At 56.6% G+C, this 26,756-nt stretch overlaps 1 protein-coding gene across 1 annotated transcript in view; it reads left to right on the plus strand.

Moving 5' to 3' along the window:
* galnt9 (polypeptide N-acetylgalactosaminyltransferase 9) overlaps nucleotides 1–26,756 on the plus strand; it is a 251,445-nt gene that overhangs the window by 75,804 nt on the left and 148,885 nt on the right. Inside the window, 1 exon segment of the mRNA XM_059994615.1 lies at nucleotides 22,143–22,340. Within this exon segment, the coding sequence (XP_059850598.1) occupies nucleotides 22,143–22,340 (198 nt within the window).

Genomic DNA, 26,756 nt, shown 5'->3' on the forward strand with positions numbered 1-26,756 from the left:
GATTGCACAGATGCCGGTGGTGGTGATTGCACAGGTGCCGGTGGTGGTGATTGCACAGGAGCCGGTGGTGGTGATTGCACAGGTGCCGGTGGTGGTGATTGCACAGGAGCCGGTGGTGGTGATTGCACAGGAGCCGGTGGTGGTGATTGCACAGGAGCCGGTGGTGGTGATTGCACAGGAGACGGTGGTGGTGATTGCACAGGAGCCGGTGGTGGTGATTGCACAGATGCCGGTGGTGGTGATTGCACAGGAGCCGGTGGTGGTGATTGCACAGGTGCCAGAGGTGGTGATTGCACAGGAGCCGGTGATGGTGATTGCACAGATGCCGGTGGTGGTGATTGCACAGATGCCGGTGGTGGTGATTGCACAGGAGCCGGTGGTGGTGATTGCACAGATGCCGGTGGTGGTGATTGCACAGGAGCCGGTGGTGGTGATTGCACAGGAGCCGGTGGTGGTGATTGCACAGGTGCCAGAGGTGGTGATTGCACAGGAGCCGGTGATGGTGATTGCACAGATGCCGGTGGTGGTGATTGCACAGGTGCCGGTGGTGGTGATTGCACAGGAGCCGTTGGTGGTGATTGCACAGGTGCCGGTGGTGGTGATTGCACAGATGCCGGTGATGGTGATTGCTCAGGTGCCGGTGGTGGTGATTGCACAGGAGCCGGTGATGGTGATTGCACAGATAGTGGTGGTGGTGATTGCACAGGTGCCGGTGGTGGTGATTGCACAGATGCCGGTGTTGGTGATTGCACAGGTGCCGGTGGTGGTGATTGCACAGATGCCGGTGGTGGTGATTGCACAGGTGCCGGTGGTGGTGATTGCACAGATGCCGGTGATGGTGATTGCTCAGGTGCCGGTGGTGGTGATTGCACAGGAGCCGGTGATGGTGATTGCACAGATAGTGGTGGTGGTGATTGCACAGGTGCCGGTGGTGGTGATTGCACAGATGCCGGTGTTGGTGATTGCACAGGTGCCGGTGGTGGTGATTGCACAGATGCCGGTGGTGGTGATTGCACAGATGCCAGCGGTGGTGATTGCACAGGAGCCGGTGGTGGTGATTGCACAGGTGCCGGTGGTGGTGATTGCACAGGTGCCGGTGGTGGTGATTGCACAGATGCCGGTGGTGGTGATTGCACAGGTGCCGGTGGTGGTGATTGCACAGGAGCCGGTGGTGGTGATTGCACAGGAGCCGGTGGTGGTGATTGCACAGGTGTCGGTGGTGGTGATTGCACAGGAGCCGTTGGTGGTGATTGCACAGGAGCCGGTGGTGGTGATTGCACCGGTGCCGGTGGTGGTGATTGCATAGGAGCCGGTGGTGGTGATTGCACAGGTGCCGGTGGTGGTGATTGCACAGGTGCTGGTGGTGGTGATTGTACAGGTGCCGGTGGTGGTGATTGCACACGAGCCGGTGGTGGTGATTGCACAGATGCCAGTGGTGGTGATTGCACAGATGCCAGTGGTGGTGATTGCACAGGTGTCGGTGGTGGTGATTGCACAGGAGCCGGTGGTGGTGATTGCACAGGTGCCGGTGATGGTGATTGCACAGATGCCGGTGGTGGTGATTGCACAGGAGCCGGTGGTGGTGATTGCACAGGTACCGGTGGTGGTGATTGCACAGGAGCCGGTGGTGGTGATTGCACAGATGCCGGTGGTGGTGATTGCACAGGTGCCGGTGGTGGTGATTGCACAGATGCCGGTGGTGGTGATTGCACGGGAGCCGGTGGTGGTGATTGCACAGGTGCTGGTGGTGCTGATTACACAGGTGCCAGTGGTGGTGATTGCACAGGTGCCGGTGATGGTGATTGCACAGATGCCGGTGGTGGTGATTGCACAGGTGCCGGTGATGGTGATTGCACAGATGCCGGTGGTGGTGATTGCACAGGTGCCGGTGGTGGTGATTGCACAGGAGCCGGTGGTGGTGATTGCACAGGAGCCGGTGGTGGTGATTGCACAGGAGATGGTGGTGGTGATTGCACAGATGCTGGTGGTGGTGATTGCACAGGAGCCGGTGGTGGTGATTACACAGATGCCGGTGGTGGTGATTGCACAGGAGCCGGTGGTGGTGATTGCACAGGTGCCGGTGGTGGTGATTGCACAGGAGCCGGTAGTGGTGATTGCACAGGTGCCGGTGGTGGTGATTGCACAGGAGCCGGTGGTGGTGATTGCACAGGAGCCGGTGGTGGTGATTGCACAGGTGTCGGTGGTGGTGATTGCACAGGAGCCGGTGGTGGTGATTGCACAGGAGCCGGTGGTGGTGATTGCACAGGTACCGGTGGTGGTGATTGCACAGGAGCCGGTGGTGGTGATTGCACAGGAGCCGGTGGTGGTGATTGCACAGGAGCCGGTGGTGGTGATTGCACAGGTGTCGGTGGTGGTGATTGCACAGGAGCCGGTGGTGGTGATTGCACAGGTACCGGTGGTGGTGATTGCACAGGAGCCGGTGGTGGTGATTGCACAGGTGTCGGTGGTGGTGATTGCACAGGAGCCGGTGGTGGTGATTGCACAGGTGCCGGTGGTGGTGATTGCACAGGAGCCGGTGGTGGTGATTGCACAGGTGCCGGTGGTGGTGATTGCACAGATGCTGGTGGTGGTGATTGCACAGGTGCCGGTGGTGGTGATTGCACAGATGCTGGTGGTGGTGATTGCACAGGTGCCGGTGGTGGTGATTGCACAGGAGCCGGTGGTGGTGATTACACAGGTGCCGGTGGTGGTGATTGCACAGATGCCGGTGATGGTGATTACACAGGAGCCGGTGGTGGTGATTGCACAGATGCCGGTGGTGGTGATTGCACAGGAGCCGGTGGTGGTGATTGCACAGATGCTGGTGGTGGTGATTGCACAGGTGCCGGTGGTGGTGATTGCACAGGAGCCGGTGGTGGTGATTGCACAGATGCCGGTGGTGGTGATTGCACAGGTGCCGGTGGTCGTGATTGCACAGGAGCCGGTGGTGGTGATTGCACAGATGCCGGTGATGGTGATTGCACAGATGCCGGTGGTGGTGATTGCACAGGTGCCGGTGGTGGTGATTACACAGATGCCGGTGGTGGTGATTGCACAGGAGCCGGTGGTGGTGATTGCACAGGAGCCGGTGGTGGTGATTGCACAGATGCCGGTAATGGTGATTGCACAGGAGCTGGTGGTGGTGATTGCACAGGTGCCGGTGGTGGTGATTGCACAGATGCCGGTGATGGTGATTGCACAGGAGCCGGTGGTGGTGATTGCACAGGTGCCGGTGGTGGTGATTACACAGATGCCGGTGGTGGTGATTACACAGATGTCGGTGGTGGTGATTGCACAGGAGCCGGTGATGGTGATTACACAGGAGACGGTGGTGGTGATTGCTCAGGTGCCGGTGGTGGTGATTGCTCAGGAGATGGTGGTGGTGATTGCACAGATGCCGGTGGTGGTGATTGCTCAGGTGCCGGTGGTGGTGATTACACAGGAGACGGTGATGGTGATTGCACAGATGCCGGTGGTGGTGATTGCACAGATGCCGGTGGTCGTGATTGCACAGGTGCCGGTGGTGGTGGTTGCACAGGTGCCGGTGGTGGTGATTGCACAGGTGCCGGTGGTGGTGATTGCACAGGTGCCGGTGGTCGTGATTGCACAGGTGCCGGTGGTGGTGATTGCACAGGTGCCGGTGGTGGTGATTGCACAGATGCTGGTGGTGGTGATTGCACAGGAGCCGTTGGTGGTGATTGCACAGGTGCCGGTGGTGGTGATTGCACAGATGCCGGTGATGGTGATTGCACAGGAGATGGTGGTGGTGATTGCACAGGTGCCGGTGGTGGTGATTGCACAGATGCCGGTGGTGGTGATTGCACAGGAGCCAGTGGTGGTGATTACACAGGTGCCGGTGGTGGTGATTGCACAGGTGCCGGTGGTGGTGATTGCACAGGTGCCGGTGGTGGTGATTGCACAGGTGCCGGTGGTGGTGATTGCACAGGTGCCGGTGGTGGTGATTGCACAGATGCCGGTGGTGGTGATTGCACAGGTGCCGGTGGTCGTGATTGCACAGGTGCCGGTGGTGGTGATTGCACAGATGCCGGTGGTGGTGATTGCACAGGTGCCGGTGGTCGTGATTGCACAGGTGCCGGTGGTGGTGATTGCACAGATGCCAGCGGTGGTGATTGCACAGGAGCCGGTGGTGGTCATTGCACAGGTGCCGGTGGTGGTGATTGCACAGGTGCTGGTGGTGGTGTTTGTACAGGTGCCAGTGGTGGTGATTGCACAGGAGCCGGTGGTGGTGATTGCACAGATGCCGGTGGTGGTGATTGCACAGATGCCGGTGGTGGTGATTGCACAGGTGCCGGTGGTGGTGATTGCACAGGAGCCGGTGGTGGTGATTGCACAGGAGCCGGTGGTGGTGATTGCACAGGAGCCGGTGGTGGTGATTGCACAGGAGCCGGTGGTGTTGATTGCACAGGAGCCGGTGGTGGTGATTGCACAGGTGCCGGTGGTGGTGATTGCACAGGAGCCGGTGGTGGTGATTGCACAGGAGCCGGTGGTGGTGATTGCACAGGAGCCGGTGGTGGTGATTGCACAGGGGCCGGTGGTGGTGATTGCACAGGAGCCGGTGGTGGTGATTGCACAGATGCCAGCGGTGGTGATTGCACAGGAGCCGGTGGTGGTGATTGCACAGGTGCCGGTGGTGGTGATTGCACAGATGCTGGTGGTGGTGATTGCACAGGTGCCGGTGGTCGTGATTGCACAGGAGCCGGTGGTGGTGATTACACAGGTGCCGGTGGTGGTAATTGCACAGATGCTGGTGGTGGTGATTGCACAGGAGCCGGTGGTGGTGATTGCACCGGTGCCGGTGGTGGTGATTGCATAGGAGCCGGTGGTGGTGATTGCACAGGTGCCGGTGGTGGTGATTGCACAGATGCCAGCGGTGGTGATTGCACAGGTGCCGGTGGTGGTGATTGCACAGGTGCCGGTGGTGGTGATTGCACAGATGCCGGTGGTGGTGATTGCACAGGAGCCGGTGGTGGTGATTGCACAGGAGCCGGTGGTGGTGATTGCACAGATGCTGGTGGTGGTGATTGCACAGGAGCCGGTGGTGGTGATTGCACAGGAGCCGGTGGTGGTGATTGCACAGGAGATGGTGGTGGTGATTGCACAGGAGCCGGTGGTGGTGATTGCACAGGTGTCGGTGGTGGTGATTGCACAGGAGCCGGTGGTGGTGATTGCACAGGTACCGGTGGTGGTGATTGCACAGGAGCCGGTGGTGGTGATTGCACAGATGCCAGCGGTGGTGATTGCACAGATGCTGGTGGTGGTAATTGCACAGATGCCAGTGGTGGTGATTGCACAGGAGCCGGTGGTGGTGATTACACAGATGCCGGTGGTGATTGCACAGGAGCCGGTGGTGGTGATTGCACAGGAGCCGGTGGTGTTGATTGCACAGGAGCCGGTGGTGGTGATTGCACAGGAGCCGGTGGTGGTGATTGCACAGGTGCCGGTGGTGATTGCACAGGAGCCGGTGGTGGTGATTGCACAGGAGCCGGTGGTGTTGATTGCACAGGAGCCGGTGGTGGTGATTACACAGATGCCGGTGGTGGTGATTGCACAGGTGCTGGTGGTGGTGATTGCACAGGTGCTGGTGGTGGTGATTGCACACGTGCCGGTGGTGGTGATTGCACAGGAGCCGGTGGTGGTGATTGCACAGTTGCTGGTGGTGGTGATTGCACAGGAGCCGGTGGTGGTTATTGCACAGGTGCCGGTTGTGGTGATTGCACAGGAGCCGGTGGTGGTGATTGCACAGGAGCCGGTGGTGGTGATTGCACAGGAGCCGGTGGTGGTGATTGCACAGTTGCTGGTGGTGGTGATTGCACAGGAGCCGGTGGTGGTTATTGCACAGGTGCCGGTGGTGGTGATTGCACAGTTGCTGGTGGTGGTGATTGCACAGGAGCCGGTGGTGGTTATTGCACAGGTGCCGGTGGTGGTGATTGCACAGGTGCCGGTGGTGCTGATTACACAGATGCCGGTTGTGGTGATTGCACAGTTGCCGGTGGTGGTGATTGCACAGATGCTGGTGGTGGTGATTGCACAGGAGCCGGTGGTGGTGATTGCACAGGAGCCGGTGGTGGTGATTACACAGATGCTGGTGGTGGTGATTGCACAGGAGCCGGTGGTGGTGATTGCACAGATGCCAGCGGTGGTGATTGCACAGGAGCCGGTGGTGGTGATTGCACAGGTGCCGGTGGTGGTGATTGCACAGATGCTGGTGGTGGTGATTGCACAGGTGCCGGTGGTCGTGATTGCACAGGAGCCGGTGGTGGTGATTACACAGGTGCCGGTGGTGGTAATTGCACAGATGCTGGTGGTGGTGATTGCACAGGAGCCGGTGGTGGTGATTGCACCGGTGCCGGTGGTGGTGATTGCATAGGAGCCGGTGGTGGTGATTGCACAGGTGCCGGTGGTGGTGATTGCACAGATGCCAGCGGTGGTGATTGCACAGGTGCCGGTGGTGGTGATTGCACAGGTGCCGGTGGTGGTGATTGCACAGATGCCGGTGGTGGTGATTGCACAGGAGCCGGTGGTGGTGATTGCACAGGAGCCGGTGGTGGTGATTGCACAGATGCTGGTGGTGGTGATTGCACAGGAGCCGGTGGTGGTGATTGCACAGGAGCCGGTGGTGGTGATTGCACAGGAGATGGTGGTGGTGATTGCACAGGAGCCGGTGGTGGTGATTGCACAGGTGTCGGTGGTGGTGATTGCACAGGAGCCGGTGGTGGTGATTGCACAGGTGCCGGTGGTGGTGATTGCACAGGTGCCGGTGGTGCTGATTACACAGATGCCGGTTGTGGTGATTGCACAGTTGCCGGTGGTGGTGATTGCACAGATGCTGGTGGTGGTGATTGCACAGGAGCCGGTGGTGGTGATTGCACAGGAGCCGGTGGTGGTGATTACACAGATGCTGGTGGTGGTGATTGCACAGGAGCCGGTGGTGGTGATTGCACAGATGCCAGCGGTGGTGATTGCACAGGAGCCGGTGGTGGTGATTGCACAGGTGCCGGTGGTGGTGATTGCACAGGAGCCGGTGGTGGTGATTGCACAGATGCTGGTGGTGGTGATTGCACAGGAGCCGGTGGTGGTGATTGCACAGGAGCCGGTGGTGGTGATTGCACAGGAGCCGGTGGTGGTGATTGCACAGATGCCAGCGGTGGTGATTGCACAGATGCTGGTGGTGGTGATTGCACAGATGCCAGTGGTGGTGATTGCACAGGAGCCGGTGGTGGTGATTACACAGATGCCGGTGGTGATTGCACAGGAGCCGGTGGTGGTGATTGCACAGGAGCCGGTGGTGTTGATTGCACAGGAGCCGGTGGTGGTGATTGCACAGGAGCCGGTGGTGGTGATTGCACAGGTGCCGGTGGTGATTGCACAGGAGCCGGTGGTGGTGATTGCACAGGAGCCGGTGGTGTTGATTGCACAGGAGCCGGTGGTGGTGATTACACAGATGCCGGTGGTGGTGATTGCACAGGTGCTGGTGGTGGTGATTGCACAGGTGCTGGTGGTGGTGATTGCACACGTGCCGGTGGTGGTGATTGCACAGGAGCCGGTGGTGGTGATTGCACAGTTGCTGGTGGTGGTGATTGCACAGGAGCCGGTGGTGGTTATTGCACAGGTGCCGGTGGTGGTGATTGCACAGGAGCCGGTGGTGGTGATTGCACACGTGCCGGTGGTGGTGATTGCACAGGAGCCGGTGGTGGTGATTGCACACGTGCCGGTGGTGGTGATTGCACAGGAGCCGGTGGTGGTGATTGCACACGTGCCGGTGGTGGTGATTGCACAGGAGCCGGTGGTGGTGATTGCACACGTGCCGGTGGTGGTGATTGCACAGGAGCCGGTGGTGGTGATTGCACAGTTGCTGGTGGTGGTGATTGCACAGGAGCCGGTGGTGGTTATTGCACAGGTGCCGGTGGTGGTGATTGCACAGGTGCCGGTGGTGCTGATTACACAGATGCCGGTTGTGGTGATTGCACAGTTGCCGGTGGTGGTGATTGCACAGATGCTGGTGGTGGTGATTGCACAGGAGCCGGTGGTGGTGATTGCACAGGAGCCGGTGGTGGTGATTACACAGATGCTGGTGGTGGTGATTGCACAGGAGCCGGTGGTGGTGGTTGCACAGGTACCAGTGGTGGTGATTACACAGGAGCCGGTGGTGGTGATTGCACAGGTGCCGGTGGTGGTGGTTGCACAGGAGACGGTGGTGGTGATTGTACAGGAGCCGGTGGTGGTGATTGCACAGGAGCCGGTGGTGGTGATTGCACAGGTGCCGGTGGTGGTGATTGCACAGGAGCCGGTGGTGGTGATTGCACAGGTGGCGGTGCCAGTGGTCAGGCCTTAGATTTTTGTATTTTCCCTCCACTTAGTAAGTAGTCTACGCTTTTATTTCTTCCATCAAAGTGCATGACCATACACTTCCCGACACTGTATTCCATCTGCCATTTCTTCACCCATTCTCCTAGTCTGTAGACTGTTTCCTGTGTGTTACCTGCCCCTCCACCTATCATCATACCTCATCTGCAATTCCCTTCTCTCCACTGTAAAACGAATGCATCTGACTTCAGCTTTTCCTTCTCAGATTTCAGGGTGAATTTAAATAATATTATGATCACTTGCCCTTCAGGGTTCTTTCGCTAACCAATTCTGCATCATTGCACAGCATCCAGTCCAGAGCAGCTGATCCCCTGGTAGCTTCAACCACGAACTGCTCTGAAAAGCCATCTCTCAGGCGCCAGGAAATCCCCCTCCCCGAATCCAGCACCAACCTGATTTTCCCAATCTACCTGCTTATTGAAATCCCCCAAGATTATTGTAATATTGTCCTTTTTGGCGTGCATTATCTTTCTCCTGCTGTACCTTGTATACCACATCCTTACTACAGTTTGGGGGCCTGTACACAACTCCCAACAGGATTTTTCCCCTTGTAGTTTCTTAGCTCTCTCCACAAAGATTCAACACCTTCCAACCCTTTGTCAACTCTTTCTAATGATTTGATTTCACTTTTTACCAACAGAGCAAAGCCGCCCCCTCTGTCTTCCCACCTGTCCTTTCGATACGATGTGTGTCCTTGGACATTAAGATCCCAGCGATAATCTTCATTCAGCCACGATTCACTGATGCCTACAACATCATACCTGACAATCTGTAACTGTTCATCAACCTTATACGTGCACATTCAGATACGACACCTTCAGTCCTGTATTCACCCTTTTCGATTTGTCCACCTTTTACGTTGCAACTCATCCTGTTGACGGCAATATTGCCCTGTCATCGGCCTCTCCTCGCTCGGAGTCTCACTACAGATCGCCTCTGTTTGTAGACCAGCTACCTCATCTTCAGCACTATCAGTCTAGTTTCCATCCCCCCGCCAGATTAGTTTAAACCCACCCAAACAATTCTAGCCGATTGTCCACAAGGATTTTGGACCCCTCGTGTTCTGGTGTAACCCGTCCCTTTTGTACAGGTCATACAATAGACAATAGACCCCCAGAAGAGATCCCAGTGATCCATAAATCTGAACCCCTGCCCCCTGCACCAGTTCCTCAGCCACACATTCACCTGAAAATCACCCTATTCTTACCCTCACTGGCACGTGGCACAGGCAGCAATCCAGAGATTATTACCCTGGAGGTCCCTTTGTCTCAGCATTTTACCCAGCTCCCTGAAATCTCTCTTCAGGACCTCCTCACCTTGTCTACCCATGTCACCGGTGCCAACTTGCACCAAGACATCTGGCTGCTCACCCTCGCCCTTGAGAATGCCATGGACCTGATCCGAGACATTCTGGTCCTGGCACCAGGGAGGCAACGTACCGTCAGATGTCTCTATCACACCCACAGAACCTCATCTCTGTTCCTCTGACTACGGAATCTCCGACCAAAACTGCATTCCTCGTCACCTCTCTGCTCTTCTGAGCCACAGCACGGGACTCGGTGCCAGAGACCCGGTCGCTGTATCTTCCCCCGGTAGGTCATTCCCCCTCAGCAGTATCTAAATTCCATACCTATTATAGAGGGGAAGGGCCACAGTTGTACTCTGCACTGGCTGTCCATTCCCCTCCTTCTCCTGACAGTCCCCCAGTTGCCTGTCTCCTGCAACCTAGAGATGACTACCTCCCTGTAGCTCCTGTCTATCACCTCCCCATTCTCCCGCAGAGTCAAAGGTCATCGAGCTGCAGCTCCAGCTCCTTAATAGGTTCTCTCGGGAGCTGCAGCTCCCTGCACCTGGAGCAAATGAGTTTATCTGGGTGACTGGAGAACTCCCAGACTTCCCCCCTCCCACACAGAACACTGCCCCTGGAGCCATTCTTACTATTCGACTCTGCCCTCACAGAGGAGGAATGAACGAATAAGGTCAGAGAGAGGGTAACCTACAGGACAATTTACCTCACCCAGCCAGATCTCACCCGAGCCAATCTAAAGACTGGCACATTCCAAAACAATGGCTGCTCGCTTACATTGAATTATTCTTACTGACCCTTTCTCATGAATCCCTCTTGTTGATTAGTCAGTCCTCAACTCAGAGAAATTGCCCCGAAACTCTGCCTTTGAAATCTTGATCACCATCCTGATTAAAAAGTAGCTTTTTTATGCACCCCTTGATGTGAATTGTCCATCTCAACGACAATCGACGGTCACGGGCTCTCTGGAGAGAGGTTGATCTCCTAATCAGCCCGCTCCTGGGCCTGGACAAGCAGGCCATTCACAGCTCAATTCACTGGGGGTGTCTCCTAATCGGCCCGCTCCTGGGCCTGGACAAGCAGGCCATTCACAGCTCAATTCACTGGGGGTGTCTCCTAATCGGCCCGCTCCTGGGCCTGGACAAGCAGGCCATTCACAGCTCAATTCACTGGGGGTGTCTCCTAATCGGCCCGCTCCTGGGCCTGGACAAGCAGGCCATTCACAGCTCAATTCACTGGGGGTGTCTCCTAATCGGCCCGCTCCTGGGCCTGGACAAGCAGGCCATTCACAGCTCAATTCACTGGGGGTGTCTCCTAATCGGCCCGCTCCTGGGCCTGGACAAGCAGGCCATTCACAGCTCAATTCACTGGGGGTGTCTCCTAATCGGCCCGCTCCTGGGCCTGGACAAGCAGGCCATTCACAGCTCAATTCACTGGGGGTGTCTCCTAATCGGCCCGCTCCTGGGCCTGGACAAGCAGGCCATTCACAGCTCAATTCACTGGGGGTGTCTCCTAATCGGCCCGCTCCTGGGCCTGGACAAGCAGGCCATTCACAGCTCAATTCACTGGGGGTGTCTCCTAATCGGCCCGCTCCTGGGCCTGGACAAACAGGCCATTCACAGCTCAATTCACTGGGGGTGTCTCCTAATCGGCCCGCTCCTGGGCCTGGACAAACAGGCCATTCACAGCTCAATTCACTGGGGGTGTCTCCTAATCGGCCCGCTCCTGGGCCTGGACAAGCAGGCCATTCACGGATCCAGGTGGCAGGCAGCTGAGGGTCCTGTCCATGCTAACCGCCTGCTTCTCTCCTGGGAGAGGGTCACTTTGGGGATCTCCTGGTGGGACAGCTCCTGGGCTTGGCCAAACAGGTCATTCATGGGTCCAGGTGGCTGGCTCTCTGGGGAGAGGGTTGTGCGGGGGATCTTCAGTTCAGCCTGCCTCTTGGCCTGGCTAGGCAGGCCACTCATGGATCCAGTAAGTGGGAAATTGAAGGCTCACTGGGGAAAGAGTCACTCAGGGGATCTCCTGGTCAGTCTGCTGCTGGGCCTGGCCAACCAGGCCCTTCATGGATCCAGACAGTGGGGAGTCAAGGGCTCAGGAATTTCCTGGTTGGACTGCTCCTGGGCCTGGCCAAGCAAGCCATTTATGGATCCAGATGGCAGGCAGTCAAGGGCTCTGTTTGAGACCTCAACCCACTCCTCTTCTGGAACTAGATCCACCCCATTTGTCCCTGGAGAAGAAGAGTGTAGCGTCCATGAGCAAAAAGTGGGATTTCCTCGAACGGTGGGCCCCTCAGGGTCTTGGATGTTTGTAGATGGTAATAATAGTATTTTAATTTGAAACTGTAAATGTAGAGCACAGAAAACTACAGCACGAAACACAGGTCCTTTTGCCCATGTAGTCCGTGCTGAACCATTTAAACTGCCTAGTCGCATTGACCTGTGCTGGGACCATAGCCCTCCAGACCCCTCCCATCAACACACCCATGCTCTTGAACGTTAAAATCGAAATTGTATCCACCACCTTCGCTGGCAGCCCGTTCCACTCTCATGACCTTCTGAATAGGAAGTTTCCCCTTTCACCCTTAACCCATGACCCACCTAACCCCTGTGGAAAAAGCCTGCTTGAATTTGCTCTGTCTACACCCCTCATAATTTAGTATTAGAAGTTATCACCTTAGCCGCTTTTCTTGTGGTTGCGAGAGCCTGTTGCACATGGTTGATGAAGAATGCTGCGAGTCTGGAGGGTACCAGCAGTGCTGCGTGGCATTGGTAATAGTGAGGACTTGGCCTGGGATTGCAGTGTCGCCTGTTTACAGCCACCCAGGGGAGAGTCACCACAGTCGGTACGCTCCACCAGAGGCAGTGTGGCCTGTTTACAGCCACCCAGGGGAGAGTCACCGCAGTCGGTACGCCCCACCGGAGGCAGTGTGGGCTGTTTACAGCCACCCAGGAGAGAGTCACCGCAGTCGGTACGCTCCACCGGAGGCAGTGTCGCCTGTTTACAGCCACCCAGGGGAGAGTCACCGCAGTCGGTACGCCCCACCGGAGGCTGTGTGGCCTGTTTACAGCCACCCAGCAGAGAGTCACCGCAGTCGGTACGCTCCACCAGAGGCAGTGTGGCCTGTTCACAGCCACCCAGGGGAGAGTCACCGCAGTCGGTACGCCCCACCAGAGGCAGTGTGGCCTGTTTACAGCCACCCAGCAGAGAGTCACCGCAGTCGGTATGCCCCACCGGAGGCAGTGTGGTCTGTTTACAGCCACCCAGCAGAGAGTCACCGCAGTCGGTACGCTCCACCGGAGGCAGTGTGGTCTGTTTACAGCCACCCAGGAGAGAGTCACCGCAGTCGGTACGCCCCACCAGAGGCAGTGTGGCCTGTTTACAGCCACCCAGCAGAGAGTCACCGCAGTCGGTACGCTCCACCAGGGGCACTGTGGCCTGTTTACAGCCACCCAGGAGAGAGTCCCCGCAGTCGGTACGCTCCACCGGAGGTAGTGTCGCCTGTTTACAGCCACCCAGGGGAGAGTCACCGCAGTCGGTACGCCCCACCGGAGGCTGTGTGGCCTGTTTACAGCCACCCAGCAGAGAGTCACCACAGTCGGTACACTCCACCGGAGGCAGTGTGGCCTGTTTACAGCCACCCAGGGGAGAGTCACCGCAGTCGGTACGCCCCACCAGAGGCAGTGTGGCCTGTTTACAGCCACCCAGCAGAGAGTCACCGCAGTCGGTATGCCCCACCGGAGGCAGTGTGGTCTGTTTACAGCCACCCAGCAGAGAGTCACCGCAGTCGATACGCTCCACCGGAGGCAATGTGGCCTGTTTACAGCCACCCAGGAGAGAGTCACCGCAGTCGGTACGCTCCACCGGAGACAGTGTGGCCTGTTTACAGCCACCCAGCAGAGAGTCACCGCAGTCGGTACGCTCCACCGGAGGCAGTGTGGCCTGTTTACAGCCACCCAGGAGAGAGTCACCGCAGTCCGTACGCCCCACCGGAGGCTGTGTGGCCTGTTTACAGCCACCCAGCAGAGAGTCACCGCAGTCGGTACGCTCCACCAGAGGCAGTGTGGCCTGTTTACAGCCACCTAGGAGAGAGTCACCGCAGTCGGTACGCTCCACCAGAGGCAGTGTGGCCTGTTTACAGCCACCCAGCAGAGAGTCACCGCAGTCGGTACGCTCCACCAGAGGCAGTGTGGCCTGTTTACAGCCACCCAGGAGAGAGTCACCGCAGTCGGTACGCTCCACCAGAGGCAGTATGGCCTGTTTACAGCCACCCAGGGGAGAGTCACCGCAGTCGGTACGCTCCACCAGGGGCAGTGTCGCCTGTTTACAGCCACCCAGGAGAGAGTCACCGCAGTCGGTACGCTCCACCGGAGGCAGTGTGGCCTGTTTACAGCCACCCAGCAGAGAGTCACCGCAGTCGGTACGCACCACCGGAGGCAGTGTGGCCTGTTTACAGCCACCCAGGAGAGAGTCACCGCAGTCGGTACGCTCCACCGGAGGCAGTGTGGCCTGTTTACAGCCACCCAGGAGAGAGTCACTGCAGTCGGTACGCTCCACCGGAGGCAGTGTGGCCTGTTTACAGCCACCCAGGAGAGAGTCACCGCAGTCGGTACGCCCCACCGGAGGCTGTGTGGCCTGTTTACAGCCACCCAGGAGAGAGTCACCGCAGTCGGTACGCTCCACCGGAGACAGTGTGGCCTGTTTACAGCCACCCAGGAGAGAGTCACCGCAGTCGGTACGCCCCACCGGAGGCTGTGTGGCCTGTTTACAGCCACCCAGGAGAGAGTCACCGCAGTCGGTACGCCCCACCAGAGGCAGTGTGGCCTGTTTACAGCCACCCAGGAGAGAGTCACCGCAGTTGGTACGCTCCACCAGAGGCAGTGTGGCCTGTTTACAGCCACCCAGGAGAGAGTCACCGCAGTCGGTACGCTCCACCAGAGGCAGTGTGGCCTGTTTACAGCCATCCAGCAGAGAGTCACTGCAATCGGTACGCTCCACCGGAGGCAGTGTGGCCTGTGTACAGCCACCCAGGAGAGAGTCACCGCAGTCGGTACACCCCACTGGAGGCAATGTGGCCTGTTTACAGTCACCCAGGAGAGAGTCACCGCAGTCGGTACGCCCCACTGGAGGCAATGTGGCCTGTTTACAGCCACCCAGGGGAGAGTCAGCGCAGTCAGTACGCTCCACCAGGGGCAGTGTGGCCTGTTTACAGCCACCCAGGAGAGAGTCCCCGCAGTCGGTACGCTCCATCAGAGGCAGAGTGGCCTGTTTACAGCCACCCAGGAGAGAGTCCCCGCAGTCGGTACGCTCCATCAGAGGCAGTGTGGCCTGTTTACAGCCACCCAGGAGAGAGTCACCGCAGTCGGTACGCCCCACTGGAGGCAATGTGGCCTGTTTACAGCCACCCAGGAGAGAGTCACCGCAGTCGGTACGCTCCACCGGAGGCAGTGTGGCCTGTTTACAGCCACCCAGCAGAGAGTCACCGCAGTCGGTACGCTCCACCAGGGGCAGTGTGGCCTGTTTACAGCCACCCAGGAGAGAGTCCCCGCAGTCGGTACGCTCCACCGGAGGCAGTGTGGCCTGTTTACAGCCACCCAGCAGAGAGTCACCGCAGTTGGTACGCTCCACCAGAGGCAGAGTGGCCTGTTTACAGCCACCCAGCAGAGAGTCACCGCAGTCGGTACGCCCCACCGGAGGCTGTGTGGCCTGTTTACAGCCACCCAGGAGAGAGTCACCGCAGTCGGTACACCCCACCAGAGGCAGTGTGGCCTGTTTACAGCCACCCAGCAGAGAGTCACCGCAGTCGGTACGCTCCACCGGAGGCAGTGTGGTCTGTTTACAGCCACCCAGGAGAGAGTCACCGCAGTCGGTACGCCCCACCGGAGGCAGTGTGGCCTGTTTACAGCCACCCAGGAGAGAGTCACCGCAGTCGGTACGCCCCACCAGAGGCAGCGTGGCCTGTTTACAGCCACCCAGGAGAGAGTCACCGCAGTCGGTACGCCCCACCAGAGGCAGCGTGGCCTGTTTACAGCCACCCAGGAGAGAGTCACCGCAGTCGGTACGCTCCACCGGAGGCAGTGTGGCCTGTTTACAGCCACCCAGGAGAGAGTCACCGCAGTCGGTACGCCCCACTGGAGGCAGTGTGGCCTGTTTACAGCCACCCAGGGGAGAGTCACCGCAGTCGGTACGCTCCACCGGAGGCAGTGTGGCCTGTTTAGAGCCCCCCAGGGGAGAGTCACCGCAGTCGGTACGCCCCACCGGAGGCCGTGTGGCCTGTTTACAGCCACCCAGGGGAGAGTCACCGCAGTCGGTACGCCCCACTGGAGGCAGTGTGGCCTGTTTACAGCCACCCAGGGGAGAGTCACCGCAGTCGGTACGCTCCACCAGAGGCAGTGTGGCCTGTTTACAGCCACCCAGGAGAGAGTCACCGCAGTCGGTACGCCCCACCGGAGGCAGTGTGGTCTGTTTACAGCCACCCAGCAGAGAGTCACCACAGTCGGTACGCCCCACTGGAGGCAGTGTGGTCTGTTTACAGCCACCCAGCGGAGAGTCACCGCAGTCGGTACGCTCCACCAGAGGCAGTGTGGCCTGTTTACAGCCACCCAGGAGAGAGTCACCGCAGTCGGTACACTCCACCAGAGGCAGTGTGGCCTGTTCACAGCCACCCAGGAGAGAGTCACCGCAGTCGGTACGCCCCACTGGAGGCAGTGTGGTCTGTTTACAGCCACGCAGCGGAGAGTCACCGCAGTCGGTACGCTCCACCAGAGGCAGTGTGGCCTGTTTACAGCCACCCAGCAGAGAGTCACCGCAGTCGGTACGCTCCATCAGAGGCAGTGTGGTCTGTTTACAGCCACCCAGGGGAGAGACACCGCAGTCGGTACGCCCCACCGGAGGCAGTGTGGCCTGTTTACAGACACCCAGGAGAGAGTCACCGCAGTCGGTACGCTCCACCGGAGGCAGTGTGGTCTGTTTACAGCCACCCAGGAGAGAGTCACCGCAGTCGGTACGCTCCCCCAGAGGCAGTGTGGCCTGTTTACAGCCACCCAGGAGAGATCACCGCCGTCGGTACGCCCCACTGGAGGCAGTGTGGCCTGTTTACAGCCACCCAGGAGAGAGTCACCGCAGTCGGTACGCCCCACCAGAGGCAGTGTGGCCTGTTTACAGCCACCCAGCAAAGAGTCACCGCAGTCGGTACGCCCCACCGGAGGCAGTGTCGCCTGTTTACAGCCACCCAGGAGAGAGTCACCGCAGTTGGTACGCTCCACCGGAGGCAGTGTGGCCTGTTTACAGCCACCCAGCAGAGAGTCACCGCAGTCGGTACGCCCCACCGGAGGCAGTGTGGCCTGTTTACAGCCACCCAGCAGAGAGTCACCGCAGTCGGTACGCTCCACCGGAGGCAGTGTGGCCTGTTTACAGCCACCCAGGGGAGAGTCACCGCAGTCGGTACGCTCCACCGGAGGCAGTGTGGCCTGTTTACAGCCACCCAGGAGAGAGTCCCCGCAGTCGGTACGCTCCATCAGAGGCAGAGTGGCCTGTTTACAGCCACCCAGGAGAGAGTCCCCGCAGTCGGTACGCTCCATCAGAGGCAGTGTGGCCTGTTTACAGCCACCCAGGAGAGAGTCACCGCAGTCGGTACGCCCCACCGGAGGCAGTGTGGCCTGTTTACAGCCACCCAGGGGAGAGTCCCCGCAGTCGGTACGCTCCACCAGGGGCAGTGTGGCCTGTTTACAGCCACCCAGGAGAGAGTCACCGCAGTCGGTACGCCCCACCGGGGGCAGTGTGGCCTGTTTACAGCCACCCAGGAGAGAGTCACCGCAGTCGGTACGCCCCACCAGAGGCAGTGTGGCCTGTTTACAGCCACCCAGGGGAGAGTCACCGCAGTCGGTACGCCCCACCGGAGGCAGTGTGGCCTGTTTACAGCCACCCAGGAGAGAGTCACCGCAGTCGGTACGCTCCACCGGAGGCAGTGTGGCCTGTTTACAGCCACCCAGGAGAGAGTCACCGCAGTCGGTACGCTCCACCGGAGGCAGTGTGGCCTGTTTACAGCCACCCAGGAGAGAGTCACCGCAGTCGGTACGCTCCACCAGGGGCAGTGTGGCCTGTTTACAGCCACCCAGCAGAGAGTCACCGCAGTCGGTACGCCCCACCGGAGGCAGTGTGGCCTGTTTACAGCCACCCAGGAGAGAGTCACCGCAGTCGGTACGCCCCACTGGAGGCAATGTGGCCTGTTTACAGTCACCCAGGAGAGAGTCACCGCAGTCGGTACGCCCCACTGGAGGCAATGTGGCCTGTTTACAGCCACCCAGGAGAGAGTCACCGCAGTCGGTACGCCCCACTGGAGGCAATGTGGCCTGTTTACAGCCACCCAGGGGAGAGTCAGCGCAGTCAGTACGCTCCACCAGGGGCAGTGTGGCCTGTTTACAGCCACCCAGGAGAGAGTCACCGCAGTCGGTACGCCCCACTGGAGGCAATGTGGCCTGTTTACAGCCACCCAGGAGAGAGTCACCGCAGTCGGTACGCTCCACCGGAGGCAGTGTGGCCTGTTTACAGCCACCCAGCAGAGAGTCACCGCAGTCGGTACGCTCCACCAGGGGCAGTGTGGCCTGTTTACAGCCACCCAGGAGAGAGTCCCCGCAGTCGGTACGCTCCACCGGAGGCAGTGTGGCCTGTTTACAGCCACCCAGCAGAGAGTCACCGCAGTTGGTACGCTCCACCAGAGGCAGAGTGGCCTGTTTACAGCCACCCAGCAGAGAGTCACCGCAGTCGGTACGCCCCACCGGAGGCTGTGTGGCCTGTTTACAGCCACCCAGGAGAGAGTCACCGCAGTCGGTACGCCCCACCAGAGGCAGTGTGGCCTGTTTACAGCCACCCAGCAGAGAGTCACCGCAGTCGGTACGCTCCACCGGAGGCAGTGTGGTCTGTTTACAGCCACCCAGGAGAGAGTCACCGCAGTCGGTACGCCCCACCGGAGGCAGTGTGGCCTGTTTACAGCCACCCAGGAGAGAGTCACCGCAGTCGGTACGCCCCACCAGAGGCAGCGTGGCCTGTTTACAGCCACCCAGGAGAGAGTCACCGCAGTCGGTACGCCCCACCAGAGGCAGCGTGGCCTGTTTACAGCCACCCAGGAGAGAGTCACCGCAGTCGGTACGCTCCACCGGAGGCAGTGTGGCCTGTTTACAGCCACCCAGGAGAGAGTCACCGCAGTCGGTACGCCCCACTGGAGGCAGTGTGGCCTGTTTACAGCCACCCAGGGGAGAGTCACCGCAGTCGGTACGCTCCACCGGAGGCAGTGTGGCCTGTTTAGAGCCACCCAGGGGAGAGTCACCGCAGTCGGTACGCCCCACCGGAGGCCGTGTGGCCTGTTTACAGCCACCCAGGGGAGAGTCACCGCAGTCGGTACGCCCCACTGGAGGCAGTGTGGCCTGTTTACAGCCACCCAGGAGAGAGTCACCGCAGTCGGTACGCTCCACCAGAGGCAGTGTGGCCTGTTTACAGCCACCCAGGAGAGAGTCACCGCAGTCGGTACGCCCCACCGGAGGCAGTGTGGTCTGTTTACAGCCACCCAGCAGAGAGTCACCACAGTCGGTACGCCCCACTGGAGGCAGTGTGGTCTGTTTACAGCCACCCAGCGGAGAGTCACCGCAGTCGGTACGCTCCACCAGAGGCAGTGTGGCCTGTTTACAGCCACCCAGGAGAGAGTCACCGCAGTCGGTACACTCCACCAGAGGCAGTGTGGCCTGTTCACAGCCACCCAGGAGAGAGTCACCGCAGTCGGTACGCCCCACTGGAGGCAGTGTGGTCTGTTTACAGCCACGCAGCGGAGAGTCACCGCAGTCGGTACGCTCCACCAGAGGCAGTGTGGCCTGTTTACAGCCACCCAGCAGAGAGTCACCGCAGTCGGTACGCTCCATCAGAGGCAGTGTGGTCTGTTTACAGCCACCCAGGGGAGAGACACCGCAGTCGGTACGCCCCACCGGAGGCAGTGTGGCCTGTTTACAGACACCCAGGAGAGAGTCACCGCAGTCGGTACGCTCCACCGGAGGCAGTGTGGTCTGTTTACAGCCACCCAGGAGAGAGTCACCGCAGTCGGTACGCTCCCCCAGAGGCAGTGTGGCCTGTTTACAGCCACCCAGGAGAGATCACCGCCGTCGGTACGCCCCACTGGAGGCAGTGTGGCCTGTTTACAGCCACCCAGGAGAGAGTCACCGCAGTCGGTACGCCCCACCAGAGGCAGTGTGGCCTGTTTACAGCCACCCAGCAAAGAGTCACCGCAGTCGGTACGCCCCACCGGAGGCAGTGTGGCCTGTTTACAGCCACCCAGCAGAGAGTCACCGCAGTCGGTACGCCCCACCGGAGGCAGTGTCGCCTGTTTACAGCCACCCAGGAGAGAGTCACCGCAGTTGGTACGCTCCACCGGAGGCAGTGTGGCCTGTTTACAGCCACCCAGCAGAGAGTCACCGCAGTCGGTACGCCCCACCGGAGGCAGTGTGGCCTGTTTACAGCCACCCAGCAGAGAGTCACCGCAGTCGGTACGCTCCACCGGAGGCAGTGTGGCCTGTTTACAGCCACCCAGGGGAGAGTCACCGCAGTCGGTACGCTCCACCGGAGGCAGTGTGGCCTGTTTACAGCCACCCAGGAGAGAGTCCCCGCAGTCGGTACGCTCCATCAGAGGCAGAGTGGCCTGTTTACAGCCACCCAGCAGAGAGTCACCGCAGTCGGTACGCTCCACCAGGGGCAGTGTGGCCTGTTTACAGCCACCCAGGGGAGAGTCACCGCAGTCGGTACGCTCCACCAGGGGCAGTGTGGCCTGTTTACAGCCACCCAGGAGAGAGTCCCCGCAGTCGGTACGCTCCACCGGTGGCAGTGTGGTCTGTTTACAGCCACCCAGGAGAGAGTCACCGCAGTCGGTACGCTCCATCAGAGGCAGTGTGGCCTGTTTACAGCCACCCAGGGGAGAGACACCGCAGTCGGTACGCTCCACCAGAGGCAGTGTGGCCTGTTTACAGCCACCCAGGGGAGAGTCACCGCAGTCGGTACGCCCCACCGGAGGCAGTGTGGCCTGTTTACAGCCACCCAGGGGAGAGTCCCCGCAGTCGGTACGCCCCACCAGGGGCAGTGTGGCCTGTTTACAGCCACCCAGTAGAGAGTCACCGCAGTCGGTACGCCCCACCGGGGGCAGTGTGGCCTGTTTACAGCCACCCAGGAGAGAGTCACCGCAGTCGGTACGCCCCACCAGAGGCAGTGTGGCCTGTTTACAGCCACCCAGGGGAGAGTCACCGCAGTCGGTACGCCCCACCGGAGGCAGTGTGGCCTGTTTACAGCCACCCAGGAGAGAGTCACCGCAGTCGGTACGCTCCACCGGAGGCAGTGTGGCCTGTTTACAGCCACCCAGGAGAGAGTCACCGCAGTCGGTACGCTCCACCGGAGGCAGTGTGGCCTGTTTACAGCCACCCAGGAGAGAGTCACCGCAGTCGGTACGCTCCACCAGGGGCAGTGTGGCCTGTTTACAGCCACCCAGCAGAGAGTCACCGCAGTCGGTACGCCCCACCGGAGGCAGTGTGGCCTGTTTACAGCCACCCAGGAGAGAGTCACCGCAGTCGGTACGCCCCACCAGAGGCAGTGTGGCCTGTTTACAGCCACCCAGGAGAGAGTCACCGCAGTCGGTACGCCCCACCAGAGGCAGTGTGGCCTGTTTACAGCCACCCAGGAGAGAGTCACCGCAGTCGGTACGCCCCACCAGAGGCAGTGTCGCCTGTTTACAGCCACCCAGCAGAGAGTCACCGCAGTCGGTACGCCCCACCAGAGGCAGTGTGGCCTGTTTACAGCCACCCAGGAGAGAGTCACCGCAGTCGGTACGCTCCACCGGAGGCAGTGTGGCCTGTTTACAGCCACCCAGGAGAGAGTCCCCGCAGTCGGTACGCCCCACCAGAGGCAGTGTCGTCTGGTGGGCAGGCGGGAGTCAGTGCTGCCCTCTGGTGCTCGCTCAGCAGAAGACAAGCTGCACTGTGTTCCACTGCAGACTGCTGCAACAGTCCTGCACACAGGGACTTGGATTATGTATATTTTTTGTGTGTTTGTATTTTACAGAGATCTTACATGTGCCTTGTGCTGTGTGCTGTTGGTACTGGGTTTTGCACATTGGCCCTGGAGTAAAGCTATTTTGTTTGGCTGTACTCTTTGGGCGTTCATGTATGGTCATATGATGATTAAATTGAGTTATGGTCAGTAGGTTAATTGGTCATTGTAAATTGTCCTGTGAGTAGTCCAGGGTTAAATGGGGGGCTGAGTGGTGCAGCTCGAGGGGCTGAAAGGGCCTGTTCCACGCTGCATCTCTAAATAAAATTAAATTCAGACTGAAGTGTTCCAGTTACAGAGAAAGTGCAGTTCGTAATGAGGTAGATCAGGATTCCTCAGGAATGCACTTGACCTGAATCACTCCATTGCTTTGCAGGGTGCAGCCGGTTCTGAGCAGGATTAAGGAAGACCGTACGCGGATCATCCTGCCGGCCATTGACAACATCAAGTACAACACGTTCGAGGTGCAGCAGTATGCCAACGCGGCCCACGGCTACAACTGGGGCTTGTGGTGCATGTACATTATTCCGCCGCAGGAGTGGCTCGACCTGGGGGATGAAGCTGCGCCGATCAGGTCAGCGGAACTGGGGGGAGCGGCGTCCGAGGAGGGTGGGGAGAGCGGTAATGATGGGCCTTTCTGGAGTGGGTGTTGTGTATCTGTTTGCCGGGAACCGCAGGGTCAGTGACCGGAGGATGGGAACGTTTCTCTATTGCATGTTGTTATACGATGGACACAGAATCAACAGGGGTATTTAAGGGGGCAGTGGGTAAATTCTGGAGGGGACACAACTATGGGCAGGGAAGTGAGATAAAATGAGCCAGCACAGGAACAATAGGATGAATGGCCTCAATAAATCAGAGTATTGAGCACAGGAGGTCAGGTGTTATGACAAAGCTGTGTAAAACATTGGAGAAAACAGTCGACGTTTCAGGCCGAGATCTTTTATCAGAGATGGCAGTTGGGATGTCATGTTGAAGTGATATAAGATGTTGGTGCAGGACAATTTCGAGTATTTAAACTTCAAATTGAAAGTACAAAGTAAATTTATTATCAAAATAAATATATGTCACCATATACAACGCTGAGATTCATTTTCTTGTGTGAATACTCAATAAATCTATAGAATAATAACCATAATAGAATCAATGAAAGACTGCACCAAACGGGACTTTCAGCCAATGTGCAAAAGACAACTGGCAAATAAATAAGCAATAAATATCAAGAACTTGAGGTGAAGTGTCCTTGAAAGTGAGTCCATATCTTATGGAAACAAAGGGGCAAGTGAAGCCGAGAGGTTATCCCGTTTGGTTCAAGAGCCTGATGGTTGAGGGGTAATAACAGTTCCTGAACCTGGTGGTGTGGGTCCCGAGGTTCCTGTACCTCCTTCCTGACAGTTGAGGGGTGATAACTGTTCCTGAACCTGGTGGTGTGGGACCTAGGCTCAGTTCAGAGTTGAGGTGAGTGATGTTATCCTCACTGGTTCAGGAGCCTGATGGTTGAGGGGTAATAACTGTTCCTGAACCTGGTGGTGTGGGTCCTGAGGTTCCTGTACCTTCTTTCTGACGGTTGAGGGGGTAATAACTGTTCCTGAACCTGGTGGTGTGGGACCCGAGTTTCCTGTACCTCCTTCCTGATGGTAACAATGAGAAGAGAGCGTGATCTGAGTGGCGGAGGTTCCTGACGATGGGCGCTGCTTTCCTGCATTTACGTTTCTTTCTTTTCTTTTTCAATCTTTTTATTGAGTTTCATATATATATAAAGAAAAACATAACATAATAATGAATAGGTTATGAATACAATAGACTTGAAATTACATTGGTAATAAGATAATAATATCCTATTAAACATCAACAGAAAAAAGTACATTAATCAATCAAGTCTGTATAACTATATATGAAAAAAAAACAAAAATAATCATCAAAAAAGAAAAAAAAAATTGAAAATGTAAAAGAAAATGTATATTGAAAAAAAAACACTAAATTAAACTAACATGGGCAATAGTAACAGTTTATAAGTATGTGATAGTGTCAAAAAAACTCCGGAACTCCATACCTGAACAAGAATAAGCAGAAAGAAGGTCTGGAAAAGGTCAGATTAATTCATATGAAAATGTCGAATAAACGGTCCCCAAGTTTCTTCAAATTTGACTGATGAGTCAAAAATAGTGCTTCTGATTTTTTCCAAACTTAGATATGAAATAGTTTGGGAAAGCCACTGAGACGTGGTAGGAGGGTTTACTTCTTTCCAGTTTTGTAATATGGACCTTCTGGCCATTAATGTTACAAAAGCAATCATTCGTCTGATTGAAGGGGAAAACTGAATACCATCCTCATTTGGTATACCAAAAATTGCAGTAATAAAATGAGGTTGTAAATCGATATTCCAAATTGAGGAAATGGTAACAAATATGTCCTTCCAATAGTTATGTAAAGTGGGACATGACCAAAACATGTGGGTCAATGAAGCCACTTCTAGATGACACCTGTCACATTGAGGGTTAATATAAGAGTAAAATCGGGCAAGCTTATCTTTAGACATATAAGCTCTATGTACAATTTTAAATTGTATTAAAGCATGTTTAGCACATATGGAAGAGGAATTAACCATTTGTAAAATTTTTTCCCATTTATCTGTTGAAATATTATATCGAAGTTCTTTTTCCCATTCTTGTTTAATTCTATCTGATATTTCTGGTTGTATCTTCATAATCATATTATAAATAAAAGCTACTAATCCCTTCTGACAAGGGTTTAAGGTAAAAATCAAATCTGAGAAATCCACTGAAGTTGAATTGGGAAAAGATGGTAGAACATTATGTAAGAAATTTCTGATTTGTAGATATCTGAAAAAATTAGATTTAGGTAATTTAAATTTGTTGGAAAGTTGGTCAAAGGACATCAAAGTACCTTCAAAAAAAAGATCACGAAAACATTTTATACCTTTCCTTTTCCATATGCTAAAAGCTTGATCTGTCACGTTTCATGTAGATGCTTTTCCCACGATGGACTGAGCCATATTCACTACTTTTTGTGGGATTTTCCATTCAAGGGCACTGGTGCTTCCACACCAGACTGTGATGTTGTGGCGACCCATTTCCTAGCGTATCCGAACCGACTCACAATTAGATAGCTTACGGGGGTTTGCGAGCACAGAGCTTTGGAGCCTCTGCGCCATGGGGGGCCGGTTGACAGAGGCTTAAAAGTGAGGCTGAAGTTTTCGAATAAAGTTTTTTCCTTCGACTGCAGTTACCAACTCCGTGTCGTAATTTTAGCGCTGCGTGTAGCACACCGCTACAATGTAGCCATTCAATGTACTCTGCACAACGTGTCAATAGAAACTGCAATTTTCCTTTCTATAACATTAATATAAACTGCAGCTCTGTTTTCAGGCCGTGTAAAAATTCCTGTTCAGAGCAATGGTTTCTCTACACAGCTATAAAAATAAATTAGAGGGAACTTTGGTAGCTCATTGTTAATAAGCCGTTAGCCCTCTGAACGCTGATGCCATTTAACCAAAACATTTTACTTCTGCTGTTGTGCCTGTCATTTGATTTGACTGCCTGACATCATTTACTCGTGTTGTGAGTTGTGGTTTGTGTTTGTTTGATGTACGGTACAAAAATAAGCATTTAAAGAGCCATGCGGTTTTCAGGCTGCGTGCAAATTTCCTGCTCGGAGCAATGGTCGGTCCTGTAATTAGAGGGGATGTTGGTCTTCACCTTCCTGTGAACTACAGAGTCAGTCAGCTGCAAAATGGGCACAACACTCCCCACCATCAAGGACTTTTTCAAGAGGCAGTGCCTCAACAAGGACCCTCCCCATCCAGGACATGCCCTCTTCTGGACACTGCCATTAAGGGGGAGGTACAGGAGTCTGGAGACACACACTTAAAAAGTCTCGACTCTACCCATGAAGACAGAGATGGGCACAGATTTGACTGGGCGTCAGTGAAAGTCAATGGCGTAGCATAGAAGAGAATTCCTAGAAGCACGGTGTTCTGCCAATATTTCTGTAAGCAGACATGTAGACCTCAATCCTATTAATGAGCCAATGCAGGCAAAATCTCAGACTTCAACACACGAAGTTCACCCCACAGCTAATCAGCGACAAGACTTCAAATGAGTTTCTGTAATGACGACCAATCAGCTGATAGATAGGTATACGAAGGTCAAGCACACAGAGGACACACCACAATCAACAGCGCACTGATGATGTCTTCTTGCACGGTGACGAAATGCTTGCAATTGCTAAGATTGGAGAACAACTTAACTCAATCATTCAGGGACTGCTTCTTCCCCTCCCCATAAGATGTCTGAACTTTCCAGGAAACCAAGGCCTTGCTATTCTCTTTTTTTCTTGTGCTATTGCTTTAATTTGTAAATTGGTGGCATCCGTTGGTCTCGAGAGACCATGGATCTGTGCCTGGAGTTTCCAGGGCGCAGGCCTGGGCAGGGTTGTCTGGGAGACCGGCAGTTGCCCAAGCTGCAGGCCTTCCCCTCTCCACGCCACCGATGTTGTCCAAGGGAAGGGCACTCGGACCCAGCAGAGCAATGTGTTGTTAGGTGCCTTGCTCAAGGACACAAACACTCTGCCTCAGCTGAGGCTCGAACCAGTGACCTTCAGGTTACTAGTCTGATGCCTTACCCACTAGGCCACGCGCCTATTAATTTGTAATTTAAAGTAATTTTCATGTCTTTGCATTGTACTGCTGTTGCAAAGCAACAATGTAAGGATTCGATTGCCGTTTGGAAGGCTGCTGTCAGAGTAATGTGGATGAACCGGCCAATGAAGCCTCCTCCATCCCCTTTGGCAACAGCAGCCTCTATCTTGGAAGGCCCCTTTGAGTTTCCATGGCAACAAGGTGCTCAGGCCCAGGTAATGAGGATGCGGAACTGGCAAATGGTTCGTGCACTTGGCAATGGATGAAGGTTCAGAGCTTACCTGTGGGAGAACTCTCTGAGAAAAGGCTGTCCTGAAATGCCTGGGTTCA

Source organism: Hypanus sabinus, chromosome 18 (genome assembly GCF_030144855.1).
Source record: "Hypanus sabinus isolate sHypSab1 chromosome 18, sHypSab1.hap1, whole genome shotgun sequence".
In the NCBI taxonomy this organism is placed as follows: Eukaryota; Metazoa; Chordata; class Chondrichthyes; order Myliobatiformes; family Dasyatidae; genus Hypanus; species Hypanus sabinus.